The sequence below is a fragment of the Ipomoea triloba genome, chromosome 4 (assembly GCF_003576645.1).
Source record: "Ipomoea triloba cultivar NCNSP0323 chromosome 4, ASM357664v1".
NCBI classification, from domain to species: domain Eukaryota; kingdom Viridiplantae; phylum Streptophyta; class Magnoliopsida; order Solanales; family Convolvulaceae; genus Ipomoea; species Ipomoea triloba.
Window position 1 is genome coordinate 881,367 of NC_044919.1, and position 27,736 is coordinate 909,102.

General features: G+C 37.4%; 1 protein-coding gene across 1 annotated transcript; it reads left to right on the forward strand.

Moving 5' to 3' along the window:
- On the forward strand, positions 1 to 27,618 carry LOC116015700 (BEACH domain-containing protein C2-like). The gene is made up of 32 exons (XM_031255865.1): positions 1 to 298; positions 887 to 3,032; positions 3,629 to 4,416; positions 4,785 to 5,489; positions 6,151 to 6,285; positions 6,567 to 6,671; positions 6,892 to 7,005; positions 8,051 to 8,127; positions 9,034 to 9,115; positions 10,062 to 10,343; positions 10,611 to 11,230; positions 11,890 to 11,974; positions 12,078 to 12,272; positions 12,680 to 13,225; positions 13,318 to 13,461; positions 13,539 to 14,018; positions 16,675 to 16,820; positions 17,594 to 17,663; positions 17,753 to 17,836; positions 18,145 to 18,201; positions 18,326 to 18,394; positions 18,478 to 18,564; positions 18,648 to 18,764; positions 22,232 to 22,381; positions 22,552 to 22,636; positions 22,729 to 22,849; positions 22,989 to 23,085; positions 23,185 to 23,298; positions 24,422 to 24,791; positions 25,175 to 25,932; positions 26,210 to 26,332; positions 26,988 to 27,618. The coding sequence occupies exons 2-32, from the start codon at positions 1,019 to 1,021 to the stop codon at positions 27,060 to 27,062; spliced, it is 8,895 nt and encodes a 2,964-aa protein (XP_031111725.1). The 5' UTR covers positions 1 to 298; positions 887 to 1,018; the 3' UTR covers positions 27,063 to 27,618.
- The last annotated feature ends 118 nt before the right edge of the window (positions 27,619 to 27,736 follow it).

The window sequence follows — 27,736 nt, forward strand, 5'->3', positions numbered from 1 at the left end:
CGACCAAAGGGCCAAACGGCTCGTCATTTAGATATGACAAGCCCGTCAACCTCAGTGAAGGCCCGCAAGACATAGTTAGCAGGCTCGGCCTTCTCTCTCGCGGCCTCGCGGTCAGTCAGCGGCTCAGCTGTTCGATTTCGATTTCCCCCTCCTTTGCAAGCTCGTCCTCCTTCTGTCTTCTTTATTTCTTCCTTTGATCTTCGTATATATTTCCTCAGTTTATTCCAATTAAACACAAATTCAAATCCGTGAAGTATCCCGTCACTGCATTTGGATTCCGGATCCAAGTTCCGGGAAGGTAACGTCACACTCATCTTCCGATGCTCCTTTCTTCTTCTATACGTAAATTAGACGCATACTGTATACATACATGATCGATATAGCTGTAAATTGCATTCTGATCCGCCTGCATTCCGATTCTCAAATGCGCGAATGTCTATTTCTGCTTGCATCTAAGATGCAACATGTGTATGATTCATTGAGCTTTGACGCTGGAGAGCACATCCGTGTGCATTGCATAACAGTGGATCTGTAGCTCAACTGCGTGGCTTTACTTTGTGGATTTAGGATAAAGCTAGTATTGTTTGCTGGTGTTTGGTTAGTGATAGTTGCATCATTTCTGAAGTCACTGACTAGTTAATAGGACAACGAACATGATATTTCCTGCATTTATCTATTGATCACTTACAGTTTGTTCACCATTGCCTTTTTTTGTTCTTAGCTGAGTTGAAGGATTTTAGTGTTGTGGATAGGCTGAAAACATAGTGGAAGTTACGGAGTAGTTCTGTTACTTCTGTCTAGTATGTAGAAAGAAATCATTGTTGATGAGTTGTGTTTTCCCTTAGATTGATTTTGATGTCAAAACTTGTTTATCTTTTTATATCAGGAAAAAGGGGGTACAGTGGCAGGGACTCCAATTTGAGTGTTACTTGTTCATTTAGCTGGGTTTTGATGACATACAAGTTAGTTCAGCATGCGATAGTGTACTTCTCCGCTTAGCAAATATAGCATTCTGTAAATGGAAGAAGAGGACCCCAAAGAGCATGATAAAAATGATGGTGAAGGGGCAGGATCAGATGAAGAAGGCCATGACAGAAATGAAAGTGTAGGAATACCACAGACAGAAAATGATGGTGAGCATAATAGTGTAGTTTCAGGAGGAGTTAAGGCAGAAGTTGTAGTAGTAAATGATGATCTGCTCGAGCATGCTTCACTGCAAGATCAGCATAAAGGTAGGCCTGATTCAAATGATTCTCAATTTTCAGGCTCTAATAATGTGAGACTCTCATTGGGTGGGAGCAGGGGTAACTTTGAACTTTCCTCTGTGAATGTTCCATCTAGGCTTAGTTCTCCTGCAGTTCCTGAGATACGTCATGACCACGTTTCAAGCCCTGGGCTTGATATGCAATCTGCTTCTGGTGATGACATTAGACAGTCCTGCACTTCAGTCAGCATTGATTCTGCAGGGTATTCATATGGGGATACTGAATGTGTCGCTGTTGACTCACCACAGAAGTCTAAGTCGAAACAGGTTACACCAAATGTGTCTCCAGAGCTCTTGCATTTAGTAGACTCTGCTATTATGGGAAAGCCTGAAAGCTTGGATGAGCTGAAGAATATTGTAAGCGGTGCCCAGAGTTTTGGAGATGGAGAGGATGCTGACGCTATTGCATTCTTGGTAATTGATTCACTTCTTGGCACAATGGGTGGTGTTGAGTCTTTCGAGGAGGATGGGGATAATAATCCACCCAGTGTGATGCTGAATTCTAGAGCTGCCATTGTGGCAGGTGAGATCATTCCCTGGCTTTCTTCTACAGGGGATATTGCAGGTCTTATGTCCCCTAGAACTCGGATGGTAAGAGGGTTGCTTGCTATTTTGCGTGCTTGCACTAGAAACCGAGCAATGTGCTCCTCAGCTGGTTTATTAGGTGTCTTGCTGCGGTCAGCAGAGAAGATTTTTGTTCAGGATGGTGCTACAACAGAGGAAATGAAATGGGATGGAACTCCTTTATGCTATTGCATCCAGCACTTAGCTGGACATTCACTTACAGCAAGGGACCTGCGTAGCTGGTATGAAGTAATCACAAGAACAGTTGCCACTAAATGGGCCTCTTGCTTGATGCTCTCTTTGGAGAAGGCCATGGCTGGAAAAGAGTCAAAGGGTCCATCATGTACCTTTGAGTTTGATGGGGAAAGTTCTGGTTTACTTGGCCCAGGGGATAGCCGATGGCCTTTCACCAATGGATATGCATTTGCTACATGGATCTATATCGAGTCATTTGCTGATACTTTGAATACAGCTACTGTTGCAGCTGCAATTGCTGCTGCTGCTGCTGCCACATCAGGGAAATCATCTGCTATGTCAGCTGCTGCTGCAGCTAGTGCACTAGCTGGTGAAGGCACAGTCCACATGCCAAGGTTATTCAGCTTCTTATCTGCTGATAATCAAGGGATGGAAGCATACTTCCATGCACAGTTTTTGGTTGTTGAATGTGGTAGTGGGAAAGGAAGGAAAGCTTCTTTGCACTTTACTCATGCATTTAAGCCACAGTGTTGGTATTTTATTGGTCTTGAACACTCTTATAGGCAAGGGCTCCTTGGAAAAGCCGAAAGTGAGTTAAGGTTATATATAGATGGTTCCTTATATGAAAGCCGTCCATTTGATTTTCCACGAATCTCTAAACCACTTGCGTTTTGCTGCATTGGTACTAATCCTCCTCCAACCATGGCTGGGTTACAACGGCGCCGTCGTCAGTGCCCTTTATTTGCTGAGATGGGTCCTATATATATTTTCAAAGAACCAATTGGACCAGATAGAATGGCACGCTTATCTTCAAGAGGTGGGGATGTGCTCCCTTCTTTCGGTCATGCATCTGCATCACCTTGGCTAGCGACAAATGATTATGTCCAAAGAGTTGCAGAAGAAAGTGCTCTTTTAGATGCAGAAATTGCAGGAAGCCTTCATCTCCTTTATCATCCTAACTTGCTTAGTGGGCGGTATTGTCCCGATGCGTCTCCATCTGGCGTTGCAGGTTTGACTATTCCCCTACATGCACTAACCAATTCCATATTAGAATATTTGATATCTGCTTACTCTTGATTTCCATCTGAAAGGCTGATGCATACAGTTTTTAATATTTTTGCACTAAACCTGAAAACCATGTCTCCATGTGTTAATATATGGTAGAGGGTTAGTGCCCTGGTAACATATAGAAGTAGGTGTGAATCTTCAGAAGTTATATTCTAGTTTTTTTTTTCCTCCTGAAAAATGCTTTTATTGGCTCACTTTTCTTTCCTACAAGTGTTTTCACTATCCATTGTTGGCTCTGTTGCACAATCAAAAGTTTTAAGATACTCCTGTCTCCTGGTCATATTTCAAATTTTCAATTTTCATATCCTCTTTCATTTTTCTAGTTCATTTATTGCTAAGTATTTCCAGTGATGGATTTTAATTTCTTTCTTTTTTATTTTTAAAGAATCATTTGACTATTCATTTATGTTTCTAAAACATGGTAGCAAGCAAACGTAAAAACTTTGCCTTTAAATCTTTTATGTCATTATTTCTTCACTTGGTAATTTCCCAGAAGAAATTCATGTGGCTGCCAGGGTAATCTTGCTCTTTTTTTAGGCCTACATCGGAGGCCTGCGGAGGTTCTTGGACAAGTTCATGTTGCTACAAGAATGCGTCCTGCTGAATCTCTCTGGGCTTTGGCTTATGGAGGTCCAATGTCATTGCTTCCCTTGGCAATAAGCAATATGGATGAGAATAGCTTGGAACCTCAACAAGGTGACATTTCTTTGTCATTGGCCACCACAGCTCTTGCTGCTCCTATTTTTAGAATTATCTCTTTGGCCATTCAGCATTCTGGAAATAATGATGAGTTGAGTCGTAGAAGAGGGCCTGAAGTTCTGTCGAGAATATTAAACTACCTTCTACAAACTTTATCTTCACTTGATGTTGGGAAGCGTGATGGAGTCGCAGATGAGGAGCTTGTTGCAGGAGTTGTCTCTTTATGTCAATCACAGAAGCATAATCATACACTCAAGGTGCAGCTTTTCAGTACATTGCTACTGGATCTGAAGATTTGGAGCTTATGCAGCTATGGGTTACAGAAGAAGCTTCTATCTTCCCTTGCAGATATGGTCTTCACAGAGTCATCTGTGATGCGTGACTCTAATGCTATTCAGATGCTTCTAGATGGCTGTAGGAAATGCTATTGGACAATTCGTGAAAGTGACTCTGTTAATTCATTCTCCATAGCTGGGGAATCACGTCCTATTGGTGAAATCAATGCATTGGTTGATGAACTGTTGGTTGTTATTGAACTTCTAGTTGTGGCTGCTTCACCATCATTTGCCATGGATGATATCAAATGTTTGCTTGGTTTCATGGTTGACTGTCCTCAGCCAAATCAGGTACCTTTTTTTTTTTTTTTTTTTTTTTTTTCCCTCTTGGCATACACATAAATTGTTTTTTAAAAATTTAATGGGAATATTTGGATAGATTGCTGAGATATTTTTAGTTGTTACCCTGCAATGAGGTGCCTAATTGATTATTGATTGCACTATTCTAGGCTGAAATATTATAGTCAATTATAACTAAGGACATTAAAATATCTGGAAAAGCTCAAATCCTAAATGTTGTTGAAGTGTGTAATTTTATATTGAATTTATTTTTTGTGTATGCTCCAAGCATCATATACTATTCATAGTATGCACTCTGTGCTGGCCATCTTTAGTTTCCTAAATGCTTGATGTTCTTGACACCTTATTTTTGGTTCCAGGTTGCACGCGTTTTGCATCTCATTTACAGGTTGGTGGTGCAACCAAATACATTTCGTGCACAGAGCTTTGCTGAAGCATTCCTGTCATGTGGTGGTATAGAGTCACTTCTTTTCCTATTGCAGCGGGAGGCAAAGGCAGGAGATCATGATGATCTAGACTATCCTTCAGATCCGGATGATAACACTGTATCAGCCCAGGAAACAGAACTAGACAGTGAAGGTCGGGTTTTGGAAAGTACACAAGCTGATGAAACAGTTGGCGCAAAGGAAGGAGAAAGGATTTTACATGAAATGGCATCTAAACCTGGGTCTTTTAGTAGTACAGGTCTGAATGCTTCTGCTAGGTCTAATATCGGAAAGACACAGTCACTCCCTGAGAATGCTTTTTTGAAGAACTTGGGTGGCATAAATTTTTCAATAAGTGCAGAAAATGCTCGGAATAATGTATATAACATTGATAGAGGAGATGGTATCGTTTTTGGGATTATCAACCTCTTAGGCACTTTAGTTTCATCAGGATATCTGAAGTTTGGTATGCAGTCACATCCAGATGTGACAAACAACACATTGGCTTTGTTTGAGGGAGGTGGCACTATGTTTGATGATAAGGTTTCCCTTCTACTTTTTGCTTTACAAAAGGCTTTCCAAGCAGCACCAAATAGGCTTATGACTAGCAGTGTGTACAGAGCTTTATTGGGTGCCTCGGTATGCACGTCTCTCTCCAGATTATACTTCTTTTTCAGTTATGCCCTTGCTTTGTGCAAATATAATCCAAGTTTATTGTTCTCCTTGGGTACTGTATCTGTGAATACTGTTGTAGACACTGGACTCTTTCCTCTCTATTAGTAGGTCCACAAACTTATGTAATGCTTATTGGGCAGAGTCTGAAAACCAGGGTGTTCATATGTGTGTTTTTATGTCACTTTTTTGGTGTGTGAGGTTGGTGGAGGGAGGGGTTGCATTCTCTATACAAGCTTACTTCAGAGAAATTTCCAACAGTTTCTTTGTTAAACAATTGCTTTCCCTTGTGATTCGATCCACTGATCTTAGCTAATTTGTGAATGTTGGTGAATCTCCCAATAACATGCTAAGTAGGTGGATCTTGTATTCTAATCCTTAATAGGTTGTGCAATAATGTGTTTAAAATGGTAACTATAAAAATAGTAATGATGTTAGAATGGTGCCTGTAAACCTATTCTGTTCTTGCACACTATCATTTGGTGGAAGCGTGGTTTCCTACACATCACTGACTTGTTTTGTATTACTGGGGTGGGGTGGGGGAGGGGGGTTATTGAGAGGATGCTGTTTACTAAGTAGAGAGTTTCCGTTTTAGCAATTATATTTTAATTGTTTCTTCCTGTTACAGATGAATGTTTCATTAACTGATGAGGGATTAAACTTTTATGACTCTGGCCATCGCTTTGAGCATATACAACTTTTGTTGGTTCTCTTACGCTCGCTTCCATATGCATCAATGGCATTGCAAGGCCGAGCACTACAGGTACTAAGTTCTGGCTACGATTCCTCCGTATTAGTACCACTACTCCTTATGCTTTACTACAATTCCACTGGCACAAGTAGCAACCATTTCTTGCTCTATGTTGCCTTAAACCCATAAACCCACACAAAGATCTTGCAACTTCTGATGAATACCCATTTAATAGGCATAGCTTATGAAAAATGTTTACTTTCTTGTTGCTATTTGCCATTATGTTTCCTACCATTGGTCTTTCTATTGCTTTTGTGACTCTTTCTTATCTGTTTCATTCTATTTGATTTCAGGATCTCTTGATTTTGGCTTGCAGTCATCCTGAAAATAGAAGCACTCTGACTAAGATGGCGGAATGGCCTGAATGGATTTTGGAGATTCTTATATCAAACCATGAGGTCAGATAATGCATTGCCTACTTTCATGACAATGTATTACCTATTTGAAAATGAGTTTCATTATTCTTGTATCTTGCTTTCTTGTGATCAGGCTGTGAAAACTGTTCATATAAGCTTTTAGTGTTTATTAGTGACAGCTAGTCCCCCACTGCACCTCTTTTGGATTTTGTGCTATCTTCTGACATCATTTGATTTAATTTTCATTTTTCCTCCTTGACAGACAGGAGCAAGTAAAAATGCCAATTCGTCCAGCTTGCAGGATGTTGAAGATGCCATACACAATTTTCTGATTATCATCTTGGAACATTCAATGCGTCAGAAGGATGGATGGCAGGTAATTTTGTTTGAATATATATATATATATAGAAATCTGCTCAAATGCGGCCGTGCCTTCCCGTGTAGTCGGTGCGGTATACACCACTAGTGTAATAGTGTTAACAAAATACACCACTAGTGATAGGAAAATGCACAACAATGAAAATGCACAAAAACACACTCATAACTCTCTGCCCCTAATTGTGCATTTCCGAAGCATTTCCGAACACTGTGTGGTGTATATTTGCATACCTAGTGTGTTTTTGGTGATGCGTACCTAATGGTGCATATTTGTGTTGTGCATTTTTCTAACACTAGTGGTGTATTTTGTTAACACTAGTAGTGTATACCGCACACAGCACGGGAAGACGGAGCCTCACCTGAACTCTACTTTGCATATATATATATATATATATATATATATATATATATATATATATATTTGAACTCTCATTTTTTTAAGGATTGTTTACCACCACTCTGAGAATTGCTCATAAAATGCAATAAACTTGTCTTGTAGTAGAAACAGTTTCAAATCTTTTTGATCAATTTGTTATAATACAACATTTTTAATTTATTATATTGTTGGAAAAGGCCAATTTTGGGAACTGTGACCTATATCATTTCTCAAAGGCTTTAATTAAATTTTATTTGGTTATAATACCCGGAACTTAGTTAAAGACACTTTTCATTGAATTCTATGTGGTGCTTTCGAAGAGACTATTGGAGACATCATTTTTAGGTTTTCATTCATATCTGCTTCATGAGTTCATGGGGCTGGTAGTTGGCCAAAACTATTGGTCTTTGTTGGTGTTCATTTGCTTATATTTTACAGTAATAAATTTGGATCTGACAAAAAAGCCAAAGCAGGTTTTATTTTATTTTATTTATTCTTATTTTTATTTTTATTTTTATTTATTTATTTTTATTTTATTTATTTTTATTTTTTTAATAATAATATAAAAAACTCTGCGTATTATGCTAATCAACATCTTCTATTCCTCTTCAAATTTTCACTTCCAGCAGTTTCATGTATGTAATTGCATATTACTTTCATTTGACAGGATATTGAAGCTACAGTTCATTGTGCAGAATGGCTTTCTATGGTGGGTGGTTCTAGCACTGGAGATCAAAGAATCAGGTACATGGTATATCTTAAGCTGAGTTGGAGGGCTCTATTTTTTTTCTGGGTTTTAAAGTTTTTATCCTTTTGATTTAGTATCCCTTAGTTTAGTTATGAGGAAGCTTCTAAATAATTATTTAGCTTATTACTCTTAGTATTCAAATTAATGTAGACAATTTAGTTATTTGGAAACTACCAAATAATTAATCATTCTTAGTTTACGAATCCTTGTAATCTGCCCTATAAAAGGGAGTGGACAGCAAGCAGAAATTTAACCCTAAACTAAGGGATAAGGGAGTTTTGGGTCTCAAGCAAACTCAAGGGTTTTTTTTGAACTACTATCCTTTATTTTTTTTTCCTTTGTGTTTTCTTGCCTGTGACGTGAGCACACAACACTACTTGACTTTTCTTTTGTCATCATAATAGACTCAAAGTACTATTATTCAATTAAATTTTATTTTTAATTAGATGTTTTTATTTAACACTAGGTACTTAACTTTGTTTATGTATCACTTTAAGTACAATCTCGATAGAAATTTCAAACAATTTTCTTTCCAGCTGTGATTATAACCATGTTAGCAATAGGAGGAAGTTAGATGGCCCACAGGAAGTTGAGATGGATTGCTTTCACATGCTATTTCCCTGCAATTTGCCAATTTCCCTTTTTCATTAAATTTGGACTTGTAAGTTTACAGTCAATCACTTACTAGTGCACTAGAAAAATGTCATTCTATTGTTGTATATCAACTGATCTAATTGTTCTTTGTTAAGTTTTGAGGAACATTGCATCTTCAAATAACTTCTAGATCAGTATTTATGTAGTGAATCTGACATCATGTTGCATATCAATATGGAAGCTTTTGTGAGCATTGTTTGCTGCCTTCATGCTTGTTTGTTGACATTGGACTTTTGCATATTCTAAAGACGGGAAGAATCATTGCCAATTTTCAAAAGAAGGCTGTTGGGAGGCTTGCTGGAGTTTGCTGCAAGGGAATTGCAGGTCCAGGTAATGCCAGAACATTTTGGCATGCTTAATTATTGTTCTACTTGATTTTCTCTTCATCTGAGATAGATTTGGGACCAATTAATAATGAAGTAACAACAACAATAATAATCTTTAATTTGAGTAGAATAGTAAAATGTTTCCAACACTAGCATCCCAGTGAGAGTGGAGCAGAAAAACACAACATTGCAATAAATTCCATATGTGATGCTCTGTTGATAGCGATATCTTTAGTATCTGATCATTCTTTTGCTGTTTGTACTCAACATTATTCTATTCACACTGTTTTCTGTTGAATTGCCTTATTGGCTTTTCAGCGCCCTTCAGCAAACCACCCCCCTCGAAATAGAAATATTTAGCAGAAATGGAATTTTGGTGTTTGTCTAAGTTCACCTAAGTAATATTTCGACATCCGCAAAAGTGCTGTTCTGTGCTCCAGCTTCCCCACTTTGCTCCATGCCAATTGCATTGACATTGTGTTTGGTTCGTGGAGTGAAATTTGGAAGAATAGGAAATTAGGAATCCTATTCTAATGTTTGATTGGTATAAGGAATAGAAATGGAATAATCATTCAAAAGATAGGAATACCCCTACCGTAAATATTTTATAAATGTATGTGTGTAGATTTTAATTATAAGTGGGTAATTTAGGTATTAAAAAACTCAATGTGTGTAGATTTTAATTATATTTGGGTAATTTAGGTATTAATAAAAACATCAATTATTAAAAATACCAATTCCCCTGCCCCCCAAGGAATAGCTATTTCCCTTGCAAGGGGAATAGTATTCTCAGGAATAAAAAGTGCTAACAACCGGCATAATAGGCCTATTCCCAGGAATGCTATCCCATTCCGGGCCTATTCCTTTATCCAAACATGTTAGTTCTTTTATAAGCTTTTATACTTTCAGAGGTTACACCAAATCTATATCCACAATTTGTTTTTTGCCAGAGTGAAGCTATTGCTAAAGCAGCTGCTGGTATAGCAGCCGAAGGGTTGTCCCCTAGGGGTGCTAAAATTGGAGCTGAGAATGCTGCCCAACTTTCAGTTATCTTGGTTGAGAATGCAATTGTGATTTTGATGCTTGTTGAAGATCATTTAAGGCTGCAAAGCAAACTTTACCGTGCTTCACGTTTTCCCCCTGGTTCTGTTTCTCCACTTTCAATTGTTATGCCTGTTGTGAATCAGTCGACAAGATCATCAGCTAGTGATACTGGTGGGATCCCAGTTGATGTATGTACACAAAGCTTTGTGTAATCCTAGTATTACTTTTTCGTATTGTGATTATCATTTGGGTTTCACCATCATCTTTTGACTGTACACTTTTGTTGTATCCCTCTAATTATGTTTGTGTTTTTCTCAATCAGATATAAACTATTATAATAATGTTTATTATATACAATCATCAGTTGCCAACAGAATCTGTTTGGTACTTATTTTTAATTTTCTCTTCCAACTAGTTGGATTCTAAATGTGATAGCTTATTCTTGGTCTCAACAGGTTCTTGCTTCAATGGCTGACGCAAATGGTCAAATTTCTGCATCTGTGATGGAAAGGCTTACTGCAGCAGCTGCTTCTGAACCATATCAATCAGTTTCTAGTGCATTCATATCATATGGAAGTTGTGCTGTAGATTTGGCTGAGGGATGGAAGTACAGGAGTCGTTTATGGTATGGATTTGGTTTACCCTCAAATGCTCCAGTCTTTGGTGGTGGTGGCAGTGGTTGGGAACCTTGGAATTCTGCATTGGAAAAAGACTCTAATGGAAACTGGGTTGAACTCCCCTTAATTAAAAAGTCTGTTGTGATGCTTGAAACTTTGTTATTAGATGAGTCTGGAATTGGTGGTGGTCTTGGTATTGGAGGAGGATCTGGTACTGGAATGGGAGGCATGGCAGCATTGTACAATATGTTAGATAGTGACCAGCCATTTTTATGTATGCTGAGAATGGTACTCATTTCATTAAGGGAAGAAGATGATGGTAAAGATCACATGCCAAAGAGTTGCATAGATGCAGATGGTTCATCAGAGGCTTTAGGTGGAGAAACTAGTGATATGGCATTGTTAGACAACAGTGCTTCTATTTCATCAAGAAAACCACGAACTTCAGTGTTGTGGAGGTACATGATACAGCCATGTACTCATAGTATTCTGAATTTATTACATTCATTTTTTTCTTGTGTTTTATTTGGATGCTGGCCATACATCCTCTCTAATAATGCAAGGTACCATAAAATCATTGTGGTCATTTTTTCTGCCAAATAATAAGCTGTTTTATTTTCCATTAGAGTGCCCTTTAAAATATTGTATCTACAATTTTGCTTTGATAATTTTCTGAATATTACTGGCACACCAACCTCCTGTTTGACAGTGGATAAAGCAAAAGTAGAATTGTATATGTGCTAGTTACTGATCTGCAATAATCTGACAGGCCTGATAGCAACAAATATACTATTATATTTAGTCTTTAAATTTTCTTCTTATTGGCTTGAGGAGGATGAGGCTACCTGAATTTATGCTGCTTTAGCTTATATGTGAAAGTCTCTTATATCATTATGGTCTAATAACTAGTAGATTGTGTTCCGCCTTTTATTGTACATTCACAATGTTCAATAGTAGAGAAAAAATTTTTGCTCTTGACATTTTTGGGTTTACTTGGCACATGCTAACACCTGATATCTGTGCTACTATCCATTGCTTTAATTTGTCCAATTTCTTTAAATGCCATGTTTTCTGGTGGACATTCTGAGTCAACTGATTCCATGTTAATGATGGACAGTGTTCTTTCACCTATTCTCAACATGGCAGTTTCCGAGTCCAAGAGACCACGGGTGCTGGTTGCATCTTGTATTCTGTATTCTGAGGTGAATTTTTGTATTACTTGATTTACATTAATTTCTATTAACAGCTACTAGAACTTCCTGCAACAGTTTTTTGGGTGCAAACTGTGTTACATGTAAATTGCAGGTGTGGCATGCTGTTGCTAGAGACAGAACTCCTCTGCGGAAACAATATCTGGAGGCTATTTTACCTCCATTTGTTGCTGTTTTAAAGAGGTGGAGACCCCTTTTGGCCAGAATTCATGAGCTTGCTACTGCTGATGGTGTGAATCCTCTTGCAGTTGATGACCCTGCACTGGCTGCTGATGCCTTGCCAATTGAGGTTGATAAACTAACTCTATAATTTTGTCAGTTTTCACATACTTTGCTGGTGTTTGTGGTTTGTTACATGGAAATCTATTATTAAAGCATGATAATCTTCTTCTGCGAAAAGATAAGATATTATGCAAAGTGAGTGACTTTGGCATCATTTGCTCGTTATGGATTATCTTTAATTTTCATGATTGTTCAGTGACTGGAGTTCCATTTCTTTCTTCTAATGCTTTTGCAATCAGAGTTATTGACTGCTACTGCTCCTAGTGCTTATGTGTGCACTTTCTGTGATGAAACTGTATTTTAATTATTCATGATTCTGCATGTATAAGGCATTCAGTTTTTTGTCAATCTCTCTCTCAATTAACTAACTTTTATTTTCTTTTTATTTTAATGGCAATGCCTGGTTCTATCCAGGCTTCCCTTGCTATGGTCACCCCAAGCTGGGCTGCTGCTTTTGCATCACCGCCTGCTGCTTTGGCATTGTCAATGATGGCTGCTGGTGCTGGTGGAGGTGAAACTGCTGCTCCTGGAGCAACTCCACAGCTCAGACGTGATTCCTCATTTTTTGAGCAAAAAAGGCCCAAACTCCATACTTTCTCAAGCTTTCAAAAACCTTTGGAGGCTCCCAGTAAATCTCTAACTGTTCCAAGGGACAATGCTGCAGCAAAGGCAGCTGCACTGGCTGTTGCACGAGATCTTGAGCGCAGTGCAAAGATTGGTTCAGGAAGAGGTCTCACTGCAGTGGCAATGGCTACCTCTGCACAGAGACGAAGTAGGAGTGATACTGAACGTGTGAAGAGATGGAATGTTTCTGAAGCCATGGGGGTTGCCTGGCTGGAATGCCTGCGGGAAGTTGATACCAAATCAGTTCATGGGAAAGATTTTACTGCGCTATCTTACAAATTCATTGCTGTTCTGGTTGGAAGTTTAGCTTTAGCAAGAAACATGCAACGATCGGAGGCATTCTTTTTCTCCTTTTTCTTTGTGCTATATCATTAATTCATTGCAGTAACTTTTCACACATAATCACTTGAAATTTCTATGCTTTTCAGGTTGAAAGGCGCAAACAAGTTGATGTAATAGCACAACATCGTTTGTACTGTGGAATACGTGAATGGCGGAAACTTATTCACAGCTTGATAGAGACCAAATGCCTTTTTGGTCCATCTAGTCTTCATCTATACAATAACCAGCATGTATGTTACTAGCATTTTTTTCTTCTAATTGCCTAATAGATCCCTTTAATATAAATCTTAATCATTGCACTATGTAGGTTTACTGGAAGCTGGATAATATGGAAACATCTTCAAGAATGAGAAGATGCTTGAGAAGAAATTACAGAGGCTCAGATCATTTTGGAGCTGCTGCAAATTATGATGATCAGAAGCCAAGGCTAGAAGAAGTTAGTGCAATCAGTCCATCTAAAGCTTCACTTTTAGTGGCAGAAGCTATATCTATGGAGGATGTGAATGAGGATTATGAGCAGGAGACCTCAAATTCGGAGGGGAGAGTAGATGACACTCAACAGCATGGAGAGATTCAGAACCAACAATCTGCAACTGCTGAGCAGCCTCTGCAGACATCTAAAGAATCTGGGAATCCACTGCTTGCTGCTGAACCAGACCCCACGACAGTGCATAGTCCCTCAGTAGTGGCCCCAGGTTATATTCCTAGCGAACATGATGAAAGGATTGTCCTTGAGCTTCCATCATCAATGGTTAGGCCTTTGAAGGTTTTAAGAGGAATGCTTCAAGTAAGTTCTGATTATTTAGTTTACTATGTTCACTTTTAAAAGGATTTTAGCAATAAGCCAATAATAAAATCTATTCTAAGATAAATGTTTTTCAGTTTCACTTTAAAATAAGTTCAAAACAGCTTCCCTTTGTTTGCCCGACTAGCTTTCAGCCTTTCAAAAGCTATTTTCCAGCTTATTCTGATAAGCTTCTCAAAATAGCTTATATGCATAAGCTCTAAATAGATTAAATAGATTTTGAAAGTCGGTATGCTATTTTCATTTGCCCATCCACACACACTAAAAGATCATATAAGTGCCATTATCAGTAGGAAAAAAAAAAAAAAAAAAGAAAGAAGAAAATAATCTCATCCAAACTGGGCCTAAATATTTCTGAAATTTCCTGGATGGTTTGATGGTCAGGAGAAAGTTTCAAATGTTGAAATAATTAATGCCCAAACTCCAGTGCTGTTGATGGTATACAGTAGACTAGCATAACAAATAATGCCCATGAAGGAGAAAAGGCTAGTTAAATTTCCTGTTGATGTTGATTGTCCTTTTTTTTAGTAGCACTCAAGCAGGGAATTATTATTTGCACTTTGTTAGAGATATAAGGGTTAGTTGAGATATTTACTCTTAGCCCTAGGTTTTAGTGTTAGTAACCTGTGGCTAGGGTTAGTTCTACACTAGTATATATAGCTCTACTCTCCTGTACATTTATACACAGAACATATATACAAATACTTAGTTTTGCTATTCTATTGTTTTACATGGTATTAGAGCGAGGTTGAGTGAGTGGGTAGTGGGTTTTGGTCGGAGTGAAGAGGCGAAGCTGCAGGAGGAAGCGGGGCAGCCACCGGCGCGTGTGCGCTGTTCTGGCGGTTGCTCCGGTCGAGGTTTGTTCTGGTAGGCTCGTTTCTGAAAGCCCGATAGATCTGTAGTGGTGGTGTCTCAACCATCAAGTCTCCCTCTCCCCTCTTCTCTCGCAGGCTTCTCCATAGTCGCAGCAGAATAACTCCAGCAACAGTGGATGGTTGCTGGTGGTGTTGGCCCTTCGTTTTTTCTTTTGTTATTGCTAACAGTGCAATTTACAACACCTGTATGGCCATGGAAGAACCAAGAACCGCAGCAGTGGTGGCCGGTGAAGCTTTCCGGCAGTGGTGGTTGGTGGTTGCCAGCAACTGTGATTGTGGTTGGTGGGGTGTTGATGCTGGAGTGTTGAAAATGAGAATGATTTGGCAGTAGGTTAATGGTGAGGCTGCTGGGATGGAAGCTGACAAATAATTAGTTAGTAGGTTTTTGTTTTGAGTGCCAAGGTGTGAGAGTTGGAGGCAGTCCAGGGGTGTTGCAGTGATGGGCAGCACAGGTGCCAGGGGTGGTGTGGACCTGGCATATGTCGCGGCTATTATGGAAGGCCGGCGGCTAAAGAATGGTTCAGGAGGAACCAGTTTGTGTGCACGCAACAAGAAAACGGGAAAACACTGGTGGTAGGCAGCGGTTATAAGGGTTTGTGGAGTGAGAGGCTGGTGCGCTGCGGTGTTAAGCAGTGGTGATAAGGGTGTGGGGTGTGAGAGGCAGGTGCGCTGCGGTTGTGGTGTTTGGCCTGGTTTGTAGCTTTGTGGAAGCTTTGTTGGTGCGGACAAGGTGCATTGTGGACTGACTTGGCACAGCATGGTTCGAAGGTTCAAGACTTGTAGTTCTAGGTTTGGAGTCTTATGGTTCATGTGACACATATGTAACAAGTTGGGCATGTTGAAATCTATGCTCCAACTTGAGGGGGGGTGTTAGAGATATAAGGGTTAGTTGAGATATTTACTCTTAGCCCTAGGTTTTAGTGTTAGTAACCTGTGGCTAGGGTTAGTTCTACACTAGTATATATATCTCTACTCTTCTGTACATTTATACACAGAACATATATACAAATACTTAGTTTTGCTATTCTATTGTTTAACACACTTTAATGTTTAGACAATTGAATGATTGATAAAGGGGGTATATTTCTTGTTCTCGTTTCTCTTGGTGGACAAGGGGAGAACTTAAAAGAAAGGTAGATACGCTAGATAGCAAATTTATACTCCCTCCGTTCCATTTTATGTGTCTGGTTCGGTTAACGAGGCTTTACTGAAGTTATTTTTAATTCAATTTTTCATAGCATTAAGTTTAGTATTAGTATACAAAATTTATATATTTAGAAACTACACTAAAAGTAGTATTAAACTCAAAAAATTAAATTTAAAAATAAGTAAAAAATAATAAATAAAAAAGAAAGAGTTGGTTTGACCAATGAATAGTAAGTAGGACAAATAAAATGGGACAGAGAGAGTATCAAAGAAGATGCATCTAATGTTGGTCATTTGTATTATCCTGTTCAACCTGTTATTATTTTGTTGATCATTTCACATTCATGTAAATATATGCTTATATAGTTGCAAAGGCATTCCAATCCATTTTGGAAATTATTATTGCCATTTGAACTATATGTATTTCAAAATGAAGTAATTGAATGTTCAGTTCGTGCTTTTAAATTGTTTATGCATTAAAAATGCAATATACTATTTATACAGAGGAGTTTTTTTTTTTTTTTTTTTGAAAAGTTACCATCTCAGTAGTGTTCATAGTTAGCGCTATAAATGTGGAGACTATTTTGTGATAATTTAAGTATTTTTTTTTTCTAAAGATAACTACAAGAAGGATGAATTTTATTATTGATAATGCTGAGAGCAGTGCTGCTGTCAATGGGCTTGACTGCAAAACTGAAGAGAGGGTCCAGGAAAAGGATCGAACCTGGCCAATCTCTTCCCTTCATCATATATATAGCAGAAGGTGAGTTTAAAGTACGTTTCTCTCTCTCTCTCTCTCTCTCGGCTAAATTGCTAATTTCTTTGGTCAGAGCAAGTATTTTAGATTCTATTTAGTATTTTTAGTTGTTGAGTGACTGTCATTTCAGTTTGAGTAAGCACTAAGAATGATGGTCATCAGTTATGTGCATGGCCATATCTGCAGTTGACTGAACTTTGTAGAATAAACTGATTCCATTCAATTGGAATTAAAATTCAACCCATGTATTGTTGGAAAAACAATTTAAAGTCTATTTTCCAAATAAAATTGATGAGAATCAAATGCATTGTTCTCTTTATGGAACACCTTATATCCATACATCATTAGTGGCAATAAAATTATTTTCCAATTTATATTTTCTTATGATTAGACTCTATTTAGTTCTTTCATGTAGAATTTTCTGAATGAGTTTATTACCAAAATGGTCCCTCGACTATTGCAAAATTACCAATTTGGTACTCAACAATTTTTCGTGACCAATTAAGTCCCTTGACTTTGAAAAATTTAACCAATTTGGTCCTGATTTAACGGATGTTTAACGGCAAAATAAACGAAGGACCAAATTGGTTAAAATTTTCAAAGTTGAGGGACTTAATTGGTTACGAAAAATTGTCGAGGACCAAATTGGTAATTTCACAATAGTTGAGGGACCATTTTGATAATAAACTCTTTCTGAATCATGTCTCGACTTCTCTGGGTTTCTAGTTGTGCTAACTTTTTGATGTAACTATGTAAGTAATAATGTGTTTTTCCTACAGGTATCTATTGAGGAGAAGTGCATTGGAATTGTTTATGGTTGACCGATCAAACTTCTTCTTTGATTTCGGGGTATTACTTTCTGTTGTATGCATTTGTGTTCCATTATTGCCCCTTTATTGATTTGTGCATGCTAATCAATCTTGTGTATTGTAATCCAGAGCGCTGAGGCAAGAAGAAATGCCTATCGAGCAATTGTACAAACTCGCCCTCCTCATTTGAATAACATTTACCTGGCAACACAGGTTCTTTCCCCTACTTGGACTGGTTTTTGGCATCAGTCATTCTGAAAACTTTTCTTTTTTCATTTTACAACAATTGACAAAGAAGGATGCCTGCACATATATGCATGAATTATTTTTCAGACTACGGTTGGCAACTTGGCATTTGGTAGAGTCTAGTCTGATATGCTTATCAGATACATGATAGTTAAGGCACTGAATATTGTTCTGCCAGTCTGCCCTAGTTGAGACAATCAATGTATATACACTTCTGTCAGAATTCACCAATTACCTAATGTTTCTCTCTTCTTTTGCTAATTGCTCTGGTGCAGAGACCTGAACAACTCTTGAAAAGAACTCAACTTATGGAACGTTGGGCTCGATGGGAGGTATGCTTTCAATAAATATTTTATCTTGTTAAATAGTTGTGATTTTGTCTGTAGTCTTTCCTAATTTTCTTTAACCATTGATTGAATTGAGAAATTGGTAAAAGTATTTTGTTGTTCCATGCAGATTAGCAACTTTGAATATCTAATGCAACTAAACACACTGGCTGGGCGTAGTTATAATGACATTACACAGGTATAGTTCTCTAAAGATTTTCTTTTTATTCTAGCTCAAAAAGCAGTCCTTATTTCATTTTCTAATTCATCTATGTTCTCCAGTATCCTGTTTTCCCATGGATTCTATCAGATTACAGTTCCACCACCTTGGATCTTGCCAATCCTTCTTGTTACCGTGATCTCTCAAAGGTGCCGTGACTCTGAGTTCTTTGTTTCTCTATTTGTTGCAAACTCCTGTCTTTTAGATGACATGAAGAGTATGTGCTTTGCAGCCTGTTGGTGCACTAAATGCTGACAGACTTGAGAAGTTTCAGGAAAGATACTCTAGTTTTGATGACCCTGTCATCCCAAAATTCCACTATGGTTCACACTATTCCACTGCTGGATCAGTAAGTTTTATGCATATCCTTCACTATAGGAGTTGGTTACACAATATACTAGTAGCAAGTTGCATTCATGCCATATTTCTGTTTCATTTTTGCTTTGATGGTTCCTGTGGCTGTCCACTATAGTTTTCTTGATATATTCATGTGAAGTGTGGTTTTGCTATATGTTTTTGTAGATGCATTTTATATGGTGGTATGGCCTGGTACTGGCAATAAACTTGGAAGCTCTGTTCTATGAACTTTATTTATATGAGTTACAAGCTACAAAGTTTGAAAAGTCTTGAAGCTTTGAGTAAAATGAGAAATTGCATCTTCAAAACATGCAAATTAGGGGTTCAAGTTTGTACTTAAGGGCCCCAAGGGGGTACCACTTATAAATTGCCTCAAGTGTTTCATCAAAGGGCAAAGGCAACAAAAGCAAAGCGAGTCTATCCAAAAAAAAAAAATCAACAGAATAAAGAATGTTGCCAGGAAACTCTTGTAAATGGAAAAAAAAAAAAGCACAAATAGGTCCTTGAACTTGACAAGAATTTGCTGGGTCAATGATTGAAATGTGAAGGAAAATAGAGGACTTGACAAAAATGTGAAGATTTTAAAACTTGGACAAAAATAGGAAAAGAGCATTTGGGAGATGCGTTTCAATGTCAGAAACGCATCTCCCAAATGCGTTTGTTATTATTATTTGTTTCTCGCACGTTGACCACATACGCAAGTGGGACTTGCTTCTCATGTAAAAATAATAATAATAGTAATAATAATAATAATAATAATAATAATAAAAGTTGGTCGCCTTCTCCTTCACAGAACGGGCCGCTTTCTCCTTCGCCGGAGAAGGCGACCCAAGTGGTCGCCGCCCTTTTATTATTATTGTTATTATTTTTTTTTGATATTTACATGAGACACAAGTCCCACTTGCGTCTGTGGCTAACATGCGGGGAAAAAAAACAAACGCATTTGGGAGATGCGTTTCTGACACTGAAACACATCTCCCAAACGCTCTTTTCCTATTTTTGTCCAAGTTTTATAATCTTCACATTTTTGTCAAGTCCTCTGTTTTCCTTCACATTTCCGTCATTGACCCGAATTTGCTGGCCCTCAAAACAGCACCAGCTCCTTTATTTCCAAATTAGTAACCATGAGACTGATTTCTGAATATTTGATAAAGTATCTCAAAGTAGGCATCAGTGACCTTTTTCCTGGAAAAGATACTGTTCAGAGATTATAATACTCAACTACTTATTATGTCTTGGAGCAAATTGCCATTTTGGTCCACTGACTATAGGGGTACTTTTAATTGCAGTCCACGACTTTCAAAAGTGTTAATTGCATACCCTGACTATTCAATTTTTATCAATTTTGGTCACTCCGGCCAAATTACCGGCCAAATCTTACCGGAAAATAGTAAAGGCTAAAATAATGAGGATATTTTCGTCATTTAACCTCTCTTTTCTTTCTTCCCCGACGAATCTTCATATTTTCCGGCGATTTAGCTTTTTTACTGAACATGGGCTGGTGAATTTGCTCGTTTACGACCGACATTTGGATCAGAAGAAGTTGTTGGTGGTGGAGGACGTGCCTGGGTGATCTTCATCTTTAAAACTCTTCCTCTCCTGCCAGATCCCAGTATCAAGAACTCCAATAACCAGGTCCGACGAAGTCTGATTCCTTCAGCATCCCAGCACTGTCCGTCCTTGTCAACCCTAGAAACTCCGGCGACTTGGTTGTCTCCAAATGCCTAACTTGCTCCGGAGTGCTAAGTAAACATGATTTATCCCAGCATCCCAGCACCTGACTCGTACCAGTGCGTGGGTTTGAAACAGTGCTAATTAAACATGATTTATGGAGTAAAAAAATGAATGGTATGGCAATTTATGAAGATTCGTCAGAGTCAATTTATGGAGTATTTAATTAATGAGGGATACTCCTTAAATTGCCATTGGGCATCGAAGGTTTAGCATCCCGCCGGAAAATATGAAGATTCGTCGGAGAAGAAAGAAAAGAGACGTTAAATGACGAAAATACCCTCATTATTTTAACCTTTACTATTTTCCGGTAAGATTTGGCCGGTAATTTGGCCGGAGTGACCGAAATTGATAAAAATTGAATAGTCAAGGTATGCAATTAACACTTTTGAAAGTCGTGGACTGCAATTAAAAGGACCCCTATAGTCAGTGGACCAAAATGGCAATTTGCTCTTATGTCTTGTCTTTTATTATTATTATTATTGTTATTGTTATTATTATTATTGTTATTGTTATTATGTTATTATTATTATTGTTGTTGTTGTTATTATTATCATCATCTGCAATCAACTTTCTATTGCTAGCTGCCAAGTTATAGGGTCCAGTGTAAAATTGAAACCTAAAACAGGCACTGAGGCTTTTAGTGATGATCCCGAACATGCCATATCACCACTACTAAAGTTCCTGTGCATGGCTATCAGGCTATGTTAAACATGCTTGGAGTTATCTTGGAATGATTTTTTTTTTTAAACTCTCCATCATTTTGCACTTGGTACATGATGTACTCACAATGATGTCAAATAGTTGCAAGAACATGAATCCTGTACTCTAAAAATAAAGACCAAAAGTAGAAGGTATGTTAGTGAAACAAAAGACAATGGATATCGTTGCACCCTAACACAGATGTCATGGAGGCAAGTATTGTAGTTTCATTCAGCCCCATTCCAACTTTCTTATTAGCATTTAATATGTATAATTAGTATTACAGCAAGTATACTAGTCAAATCAAGTAATATAGTGAGTGAATTTCATGTCAATCTCACTAGGGCCAATAAGAACTAATTCTAGAATTATTTGATCAAATAAATAGATCTGAGTTTCAATAGTGTAAATAAACTGACCAAATTTTATTATTTATTTAAAAAAAAAAAAAAAAAGATCAAGAAAAGCTTGCAAGTTTGCCATAAACTTCTTTTATTATTATTATTATTATTATTATTTTATAGGAAAGTTTGCCATAAAATAAATTCTAGATTCTAAACTAATATGCTTCCAAAGATGTTACTAAGCATGTGACAACTAAAATTTGGTGCTTCCCTACTAAAATAATACTCCATAGAAACTATGTAAAATCACCTAAAAACAAACCTAAGCAACGCACATAGGCTCATGGAGTTGATATGGTCCAACCTAGAATAATTTAGCCAAAGATCAGAGATCCATTGGCACATTTGTTGAAGAAGCAAATGAGAGTGGACCCCTTTACTACTGGATGCCAAAGGGTGCATCTCTAGTGGTAAGAACATTATGTTTTTGATTTACACATTGACCCATCTATCCATTTTTTATATGTTTTACTGTGCTTACCGTTTTTATTATGTGCACTGCATTTTTCATGCTTTTTTTTTTTGGTATGTTAAATTGGCACCACTTAGTATTGGATGGTAGACAAGTACAATTTGAGATTTCATTACTGATGCTATGATATGGTGGATGATGATGTAACAGGTTATGTATTATCTTGTTAGAGTGGAACCCTTTACTACTTTATCAATTCAACTACAAGGGGGAAAATTTGACCATGCAGACAGAATGTTTTCGGATATTGCTGCCACATGGAAAGGAGTTCTTGAGGACATGAGTGATGTGAAGGAGTTGGTATATAATTTCTATTCCTGTTGAAAGATAATTACCGGTTTTGCTTTCTTACAACTATAGACTTATAATGGTAGTTTTGACTTCCTTTTAGATGTCATTCTTGACATCGGGCTCTTTACCTGAGTCAGTTGTACAACATAACACCTATTCTTCCTGTCTTTGCGTCTTAGGTTCCAGAGCTGTTTTATCTTCCGGAAGCACTCACCAATGAGAATTCAATTGACTTTGGCACAACACAAGTTGGAGAAAAGCTTGGTATGTAGTACAGGATTTTTAAACTGGAGGCAAGCAAAACTACATTATAGTTATAGACTAATTAGGTTTGTCCCTGATCCCCACTGTTTCAGATTTTGTTCGTCTTCCACCTTGGGCTGAAAGCCCAGTTGATTTCATTCATAAGCATCAGATGGCACTTGAGAGTGAGCATGTCTCAGAACATTTACATGAATGGGTTGATTTAATTTTTGGGTAATGTCCTCATCCCATAGGACCCTTTAGTGTGATCTTCCTACTAATGTTTAGTGTATTGACCCAATATGATTAAGGCTTTAAAGCAGGATGTCTCCTAAATCCATAATTTTGAATATGAATTGTTGGAAATATTCAGGTATAAGCAACGAGGAAAAGAAGCTATATTGGCAAATAATGTTTTCTTTTATATTACATATGAAGGGACCGTGGACATTGACAAAATCTCAGACCCAGTATGCTCCAATTCTTGTTTGTATATCAAACATCTCAGTTTATTTTTATCCCTTAAATTCATATTCGACTAACTTGTACATGTTAAATCTTATCAAAAGGTCCAACAGCGTGCTACACAAGATCAGATTGCTTATTTTGGACAGACACCATCACAACTGCTAACGGTTCCTCACATTAAAAGGATGCCACTAAAAGATGTTCTTCACCTACAGGTAAATTCATTTTATTTCACAACTATAATTTTCTTTTTCCTTTGGATGTTGGAAAATGCTGTAGTCTGTATTTTTTTTTTAAATGAATATGGAATATTTTCTTAGTCCCTATTTTAAAATACCATTATGGTATCTTTTATCTGAAATATGTTTCATAATTATGATATTAGTTTTAGCAAAATAGAGGTGTGAAGCTTGCATTATACGTGCTCTTGATATCATTTAACTGCATATTTTATATTGACCTAGTATATGATCGAAATTTTTATAGTTCTGTTCTATATAATACACTTGTTATACATCTAGAAGTGGATTATATATTTAATAAATTGAATATATTTTTGTTTTGAATTTTATAAAAATTAATAATTAATTGTTTATAGTTTCACTGTTCATTTTTTAGTTTGAAAAGCGTATTAACAACAGAGCATCCGTACCTTTTAGATCATATTAACAATAATGATGTAAATAATCAATTGCATGATATCCATTTTTTTGAGAAATAATTCAAATTCAAAAGTATAATAATAATGAGGCTCAAACATATTTTAGCATCAATTTTGTTTTTAGTACTTGTCTAAATAAATATTGTGGGACTTATGAATGTCTTATTTAATTAAATAAGTTGCATTAGAGTTTTTATGTTTTTAACTATCTCTGACTCTGAACATCAACTAAAAAAATTGCAAAAATAAGTATTAATTAACATGGAATTTAGGTTTACCCTACTTAAGACTAAGAAGTGTAATTACAATATTGCCCCACAGTTTTGATGGATATAGGACTGAACTACTTTAATGTGTGTGCGCACGCGTATAGATTGATTGATAGATTTTTTAGCCTAGAAAGCTTTAAGGGAGCAAGAGCACTTCCTGTAAACTTCATTGGATAGGTGAAAGTTATTTTAGATGAATTATTATAATAAAAAAAAAAATTCCAGTTCAAGTTATTTTGATGTTTAAAATATGCCTCAAGTTATATATGTAGACATGTAGCTTTTGGATATCTTGGGCTGTTGGCTGATGAGATGCGTAACTCTTTTTAAGAAGTTCCCTCCATCTTGGGGATTTTCCTATCTGCAACTTTTATATTTGACAAATGTCACTGGGTTTATTTGTAGCAGACTATCTTCAGGAACCCCACTGTTGTTAAGCAGTATACTGTTCCTTACCCTGAGCGCTGCAACCTACCTGCTGCTGCAATCCATGCATCTGCAGATTCTCTTGTAATCGTTGATATAGGTGCTCCAGCTGCACACATAGCACAGCATAAATGGCAGTCAAACACACCTGATGGCCAAGGCAGTCCTTTTCTTTTTCAACATGGAAGACCTAGTGTCAGTTCTGCTGGTGGAGCATTCATGCGTATGTTCAAGGGGCCAACAGTTTCTGGGTCAGAAGAGTGGAATTTTCCACTCTCCATGGCATTTCCAACTTCTGGAATCAGAAGCTCTGCAATAGTTTCCATCACTAGTGACAAGGAAATTATCACGGGTAAGCAGTTCATATTTTATCTATGACATCTTGGAGGTCATTGAGTTCATTGAAATTAGTCTGGTTCACCAACCTAGCCTTGTGCCCTAATGGATAACAAACTGGTTTTGATATCTAAATGTGATTATCTGGTTATAGAATTTCTCCTGCACTTGACTATATTAGATGCTACACTCTCTCTCTATTAGTTAGAGCATGAGGCTTATTATCTAATTGGACCATTTTTTTTATTTTTTTATTTTTTTATTTTTTTGGGGGGGGGGGGGGGGTGTCACTTATTTGACTGCGTTGTGGCCATAAAGTTTGATCTCTTTTCATATTATCATGCTTCACTACTGCTTCTTGTACTATATCTAACTTGTAGTATATGAGCTTGTATCCAGGTGGGCATGTTGATAACAGTGTAAGACTGATATCAGCAGATACAGCAAAAACCTTGGAAATAGCTAGAGCACACTGTGCCCCTGTGACATGCCTGGCTACTTCTCCTGACAGCAATTATCTTGTGACGGGTTCTTGTGATGCGGTAGTTCTACTTTGGAGATTACATAAGGTCTCAACATCCCAAGCACCTAATGTATCGGACTCCACTGGCTCTAGCACACCTGCTGGTAATATGACAGCAAACACCTCTATGGAGAGGAGGAAGCATCGGATTGAAGGTCCCATACATGTGCTAAGGGGCCATCTTGGAGAAATATCATGCTGCTGCATCAATTCAGATCTTGGAATTGTTGTTTCATGTTCCAACTCATCAGATGTCTTGTTGCATTCAATCAGAAGGGGCAGGTTAATAAGAAGGCTAGTTGGTGTGGAGGCTCATATGGTCTGCCTATCATCTGATGGAGTTGTAATGGCTTGGAACAGAGATCTTAAAACTCTTAGCACCTTTACTCTTAATGGAATTCTTATTGCTAGGACATGTTTCCCCACCTCTAATGTTGGTTGCATGGAGGTTTCTGCCGATGGACAGAATGCTTTAGTCGGGCTGAACCCATCTTTGGATTATGATGGACGATTCTCTGACAATGAGAAGAACTTGAAGCTTTCAGGAGCTGAAGATCTTGGTGACGCTAACGATGGACATAGACTTGGCATCCCCTTACCTTCCATTTGCTTTGTTGATATTTATAGTCTAAAGGTTTGGATAAAATGTCTCTTTGCCCCACCCTTCTTCCTCCCTTTTATTGTCTATTTGTCTGAAATACAGAACCCTGTTATCACTAAATTTGGAGTGCTATTGGCACGCTATTTTCTGTTTGCTACACGTGCAAAATCTGAATTGATTATCATATAGTTGACACAACCCACTTTATGTTCCACATCCAGTAGTGTTAATAATTTGAAGCATATGCTTTTTGTTTACCATGCTTTGCATTGTGCTTAAATTAATTAGACAATAAATTCCTTGCTTGCAGGTCTTTCACACTATGGAACTTGGTGAGGGGCAAGATATTACAGCTTTGGCACTGAACAAGGACAACACAAATCTTATAGTATCTACTGCTGATAAACAGTTGATGATCTTCACAGATCCTGCTGTAAGTTGAACCATTTTCCTCACGTCTATCTCACCATTTTCTTTGCATGTCTATCTCAAGGAAAGTGAAAACCTTAAGTTAGAAATCAAATTCAAAAGATGTACTCCATATTAAATAATGTGGAGAAAAATTACATTGGTATGTAGTGAAAGAACATCAAGTTCTTTTCATTTTGGTTGATAAAATTTATAACCATGCCATTAATTTATTTGGAATAAAAATTTTCATGTAGTTAATAGAGAATCCCTCTCTTAGATCGCATTCATATCATACCAGGCAGATTTATGTCAAGGTGAACATAACAGTTGCTGAAAACTCAATATTTTGCTCAATCATGGAGTGGAAGTTATGCTCTGACTTCCAAGTTCCAATTGGAAATGAATGAACTATTGGACTTTGTCCAGCCAGCTACTAACACATAAGTCTTAGTTAAAAAAAAAAAAAGAAGTATTGCTTGATTTTGCATGAATTATAACTGAAGTTGCAAAAGTATCTGTAAAGTAGATTTCTTTTCTTAATTTCCGAGTTGGTATTGTTTTTCTTGCTTTCTTATGCGTGTGTTCTGTGTAGACTGCCTTTGACTTATTTAACAAACTATTGCTTGATTTTGCATGAATAATAACTGATTGTTGCTTTACATTGTTGTTGAACGTAGTTGAGCTTAAAGGTGGTGGATCACATGCTTAAGCTAGGTTGGGAAGGCGATGGGCTTAGTCCGCTTGTAAAATGAGTGTCTCAAGAAATTGAACCCTTGGTTTAAACTTAGAGCCTGCGCAGTTTGTATCTGAGAGAGACGAGTTTGGCTGTGTATGCTTTGTATTCAAGGATTCGATCACACCTTACATAAAGAAACTATACCGAGTGGAAGATATGTTGTAATCAGGAATCAAGATGAGGTATAACTCTGACATGTATCATGATTGTGATTGTGATGTATTAGATATCACGGTGCTGATGCTGGTCACGAGTTTTGGCTCTGATTAGCAGTTTTTGACTCCCGTTGAGTTGAAAATTTACCCAGAAGATCGCCGTCTAGTTGTGTATATTTGTTCAAATTTTGTTGGTACCAGAGTAGGTTTTCATGGAGTTGGGCGTATCATGTAAGCTGTTGTATTGTGACATAGACTGCAAATACATTCTGAATGCATCGTGTAGATTTTTAGGAACAGCTCTGCAGATGCACTTATCTGTTCACTTAAATGAACACGTTGCTTTTATTCAAGTGAATGATAGTGGACATATAATATTGTTCCAATGAATATGTTGCACGTTCTTAGCAAGGAAAATGATAATGGTGTTCATCATTCTAAGCACTTGGATGTAGGATGTGTTGCTTGTATAAAAGGCTATGTGGACTTCTGTCTTTGTGGTACCCTCAACCCTCTTGACACGAAACGTGATATA

Excerpts from the sequence above, each read along its gene's own strand:
- LOC116015700 (XM_031255865.1), top strand. The coding sequence starts at position 1,019 with ATGGAAGAAGAGGACCCCAAAGAGCATGATAAAAATGATGGTGAAGGG. Across the intron at positions 8,128-9,033 it reads ACTGGAGATCAAAGAATCAG|ACGGGAAGAATCATTGCCAA; the intron begins GTACATGGTATA and ends CATATTCTAAAG. Across the intron at positions 22,382-22,551 it reads TGAGTGATGTGAAGGAGTTG|GTTCCAGAGCTGTTTTATCT; the intron begins GTATATAATTTC and ends TTTGCGTCTTAG.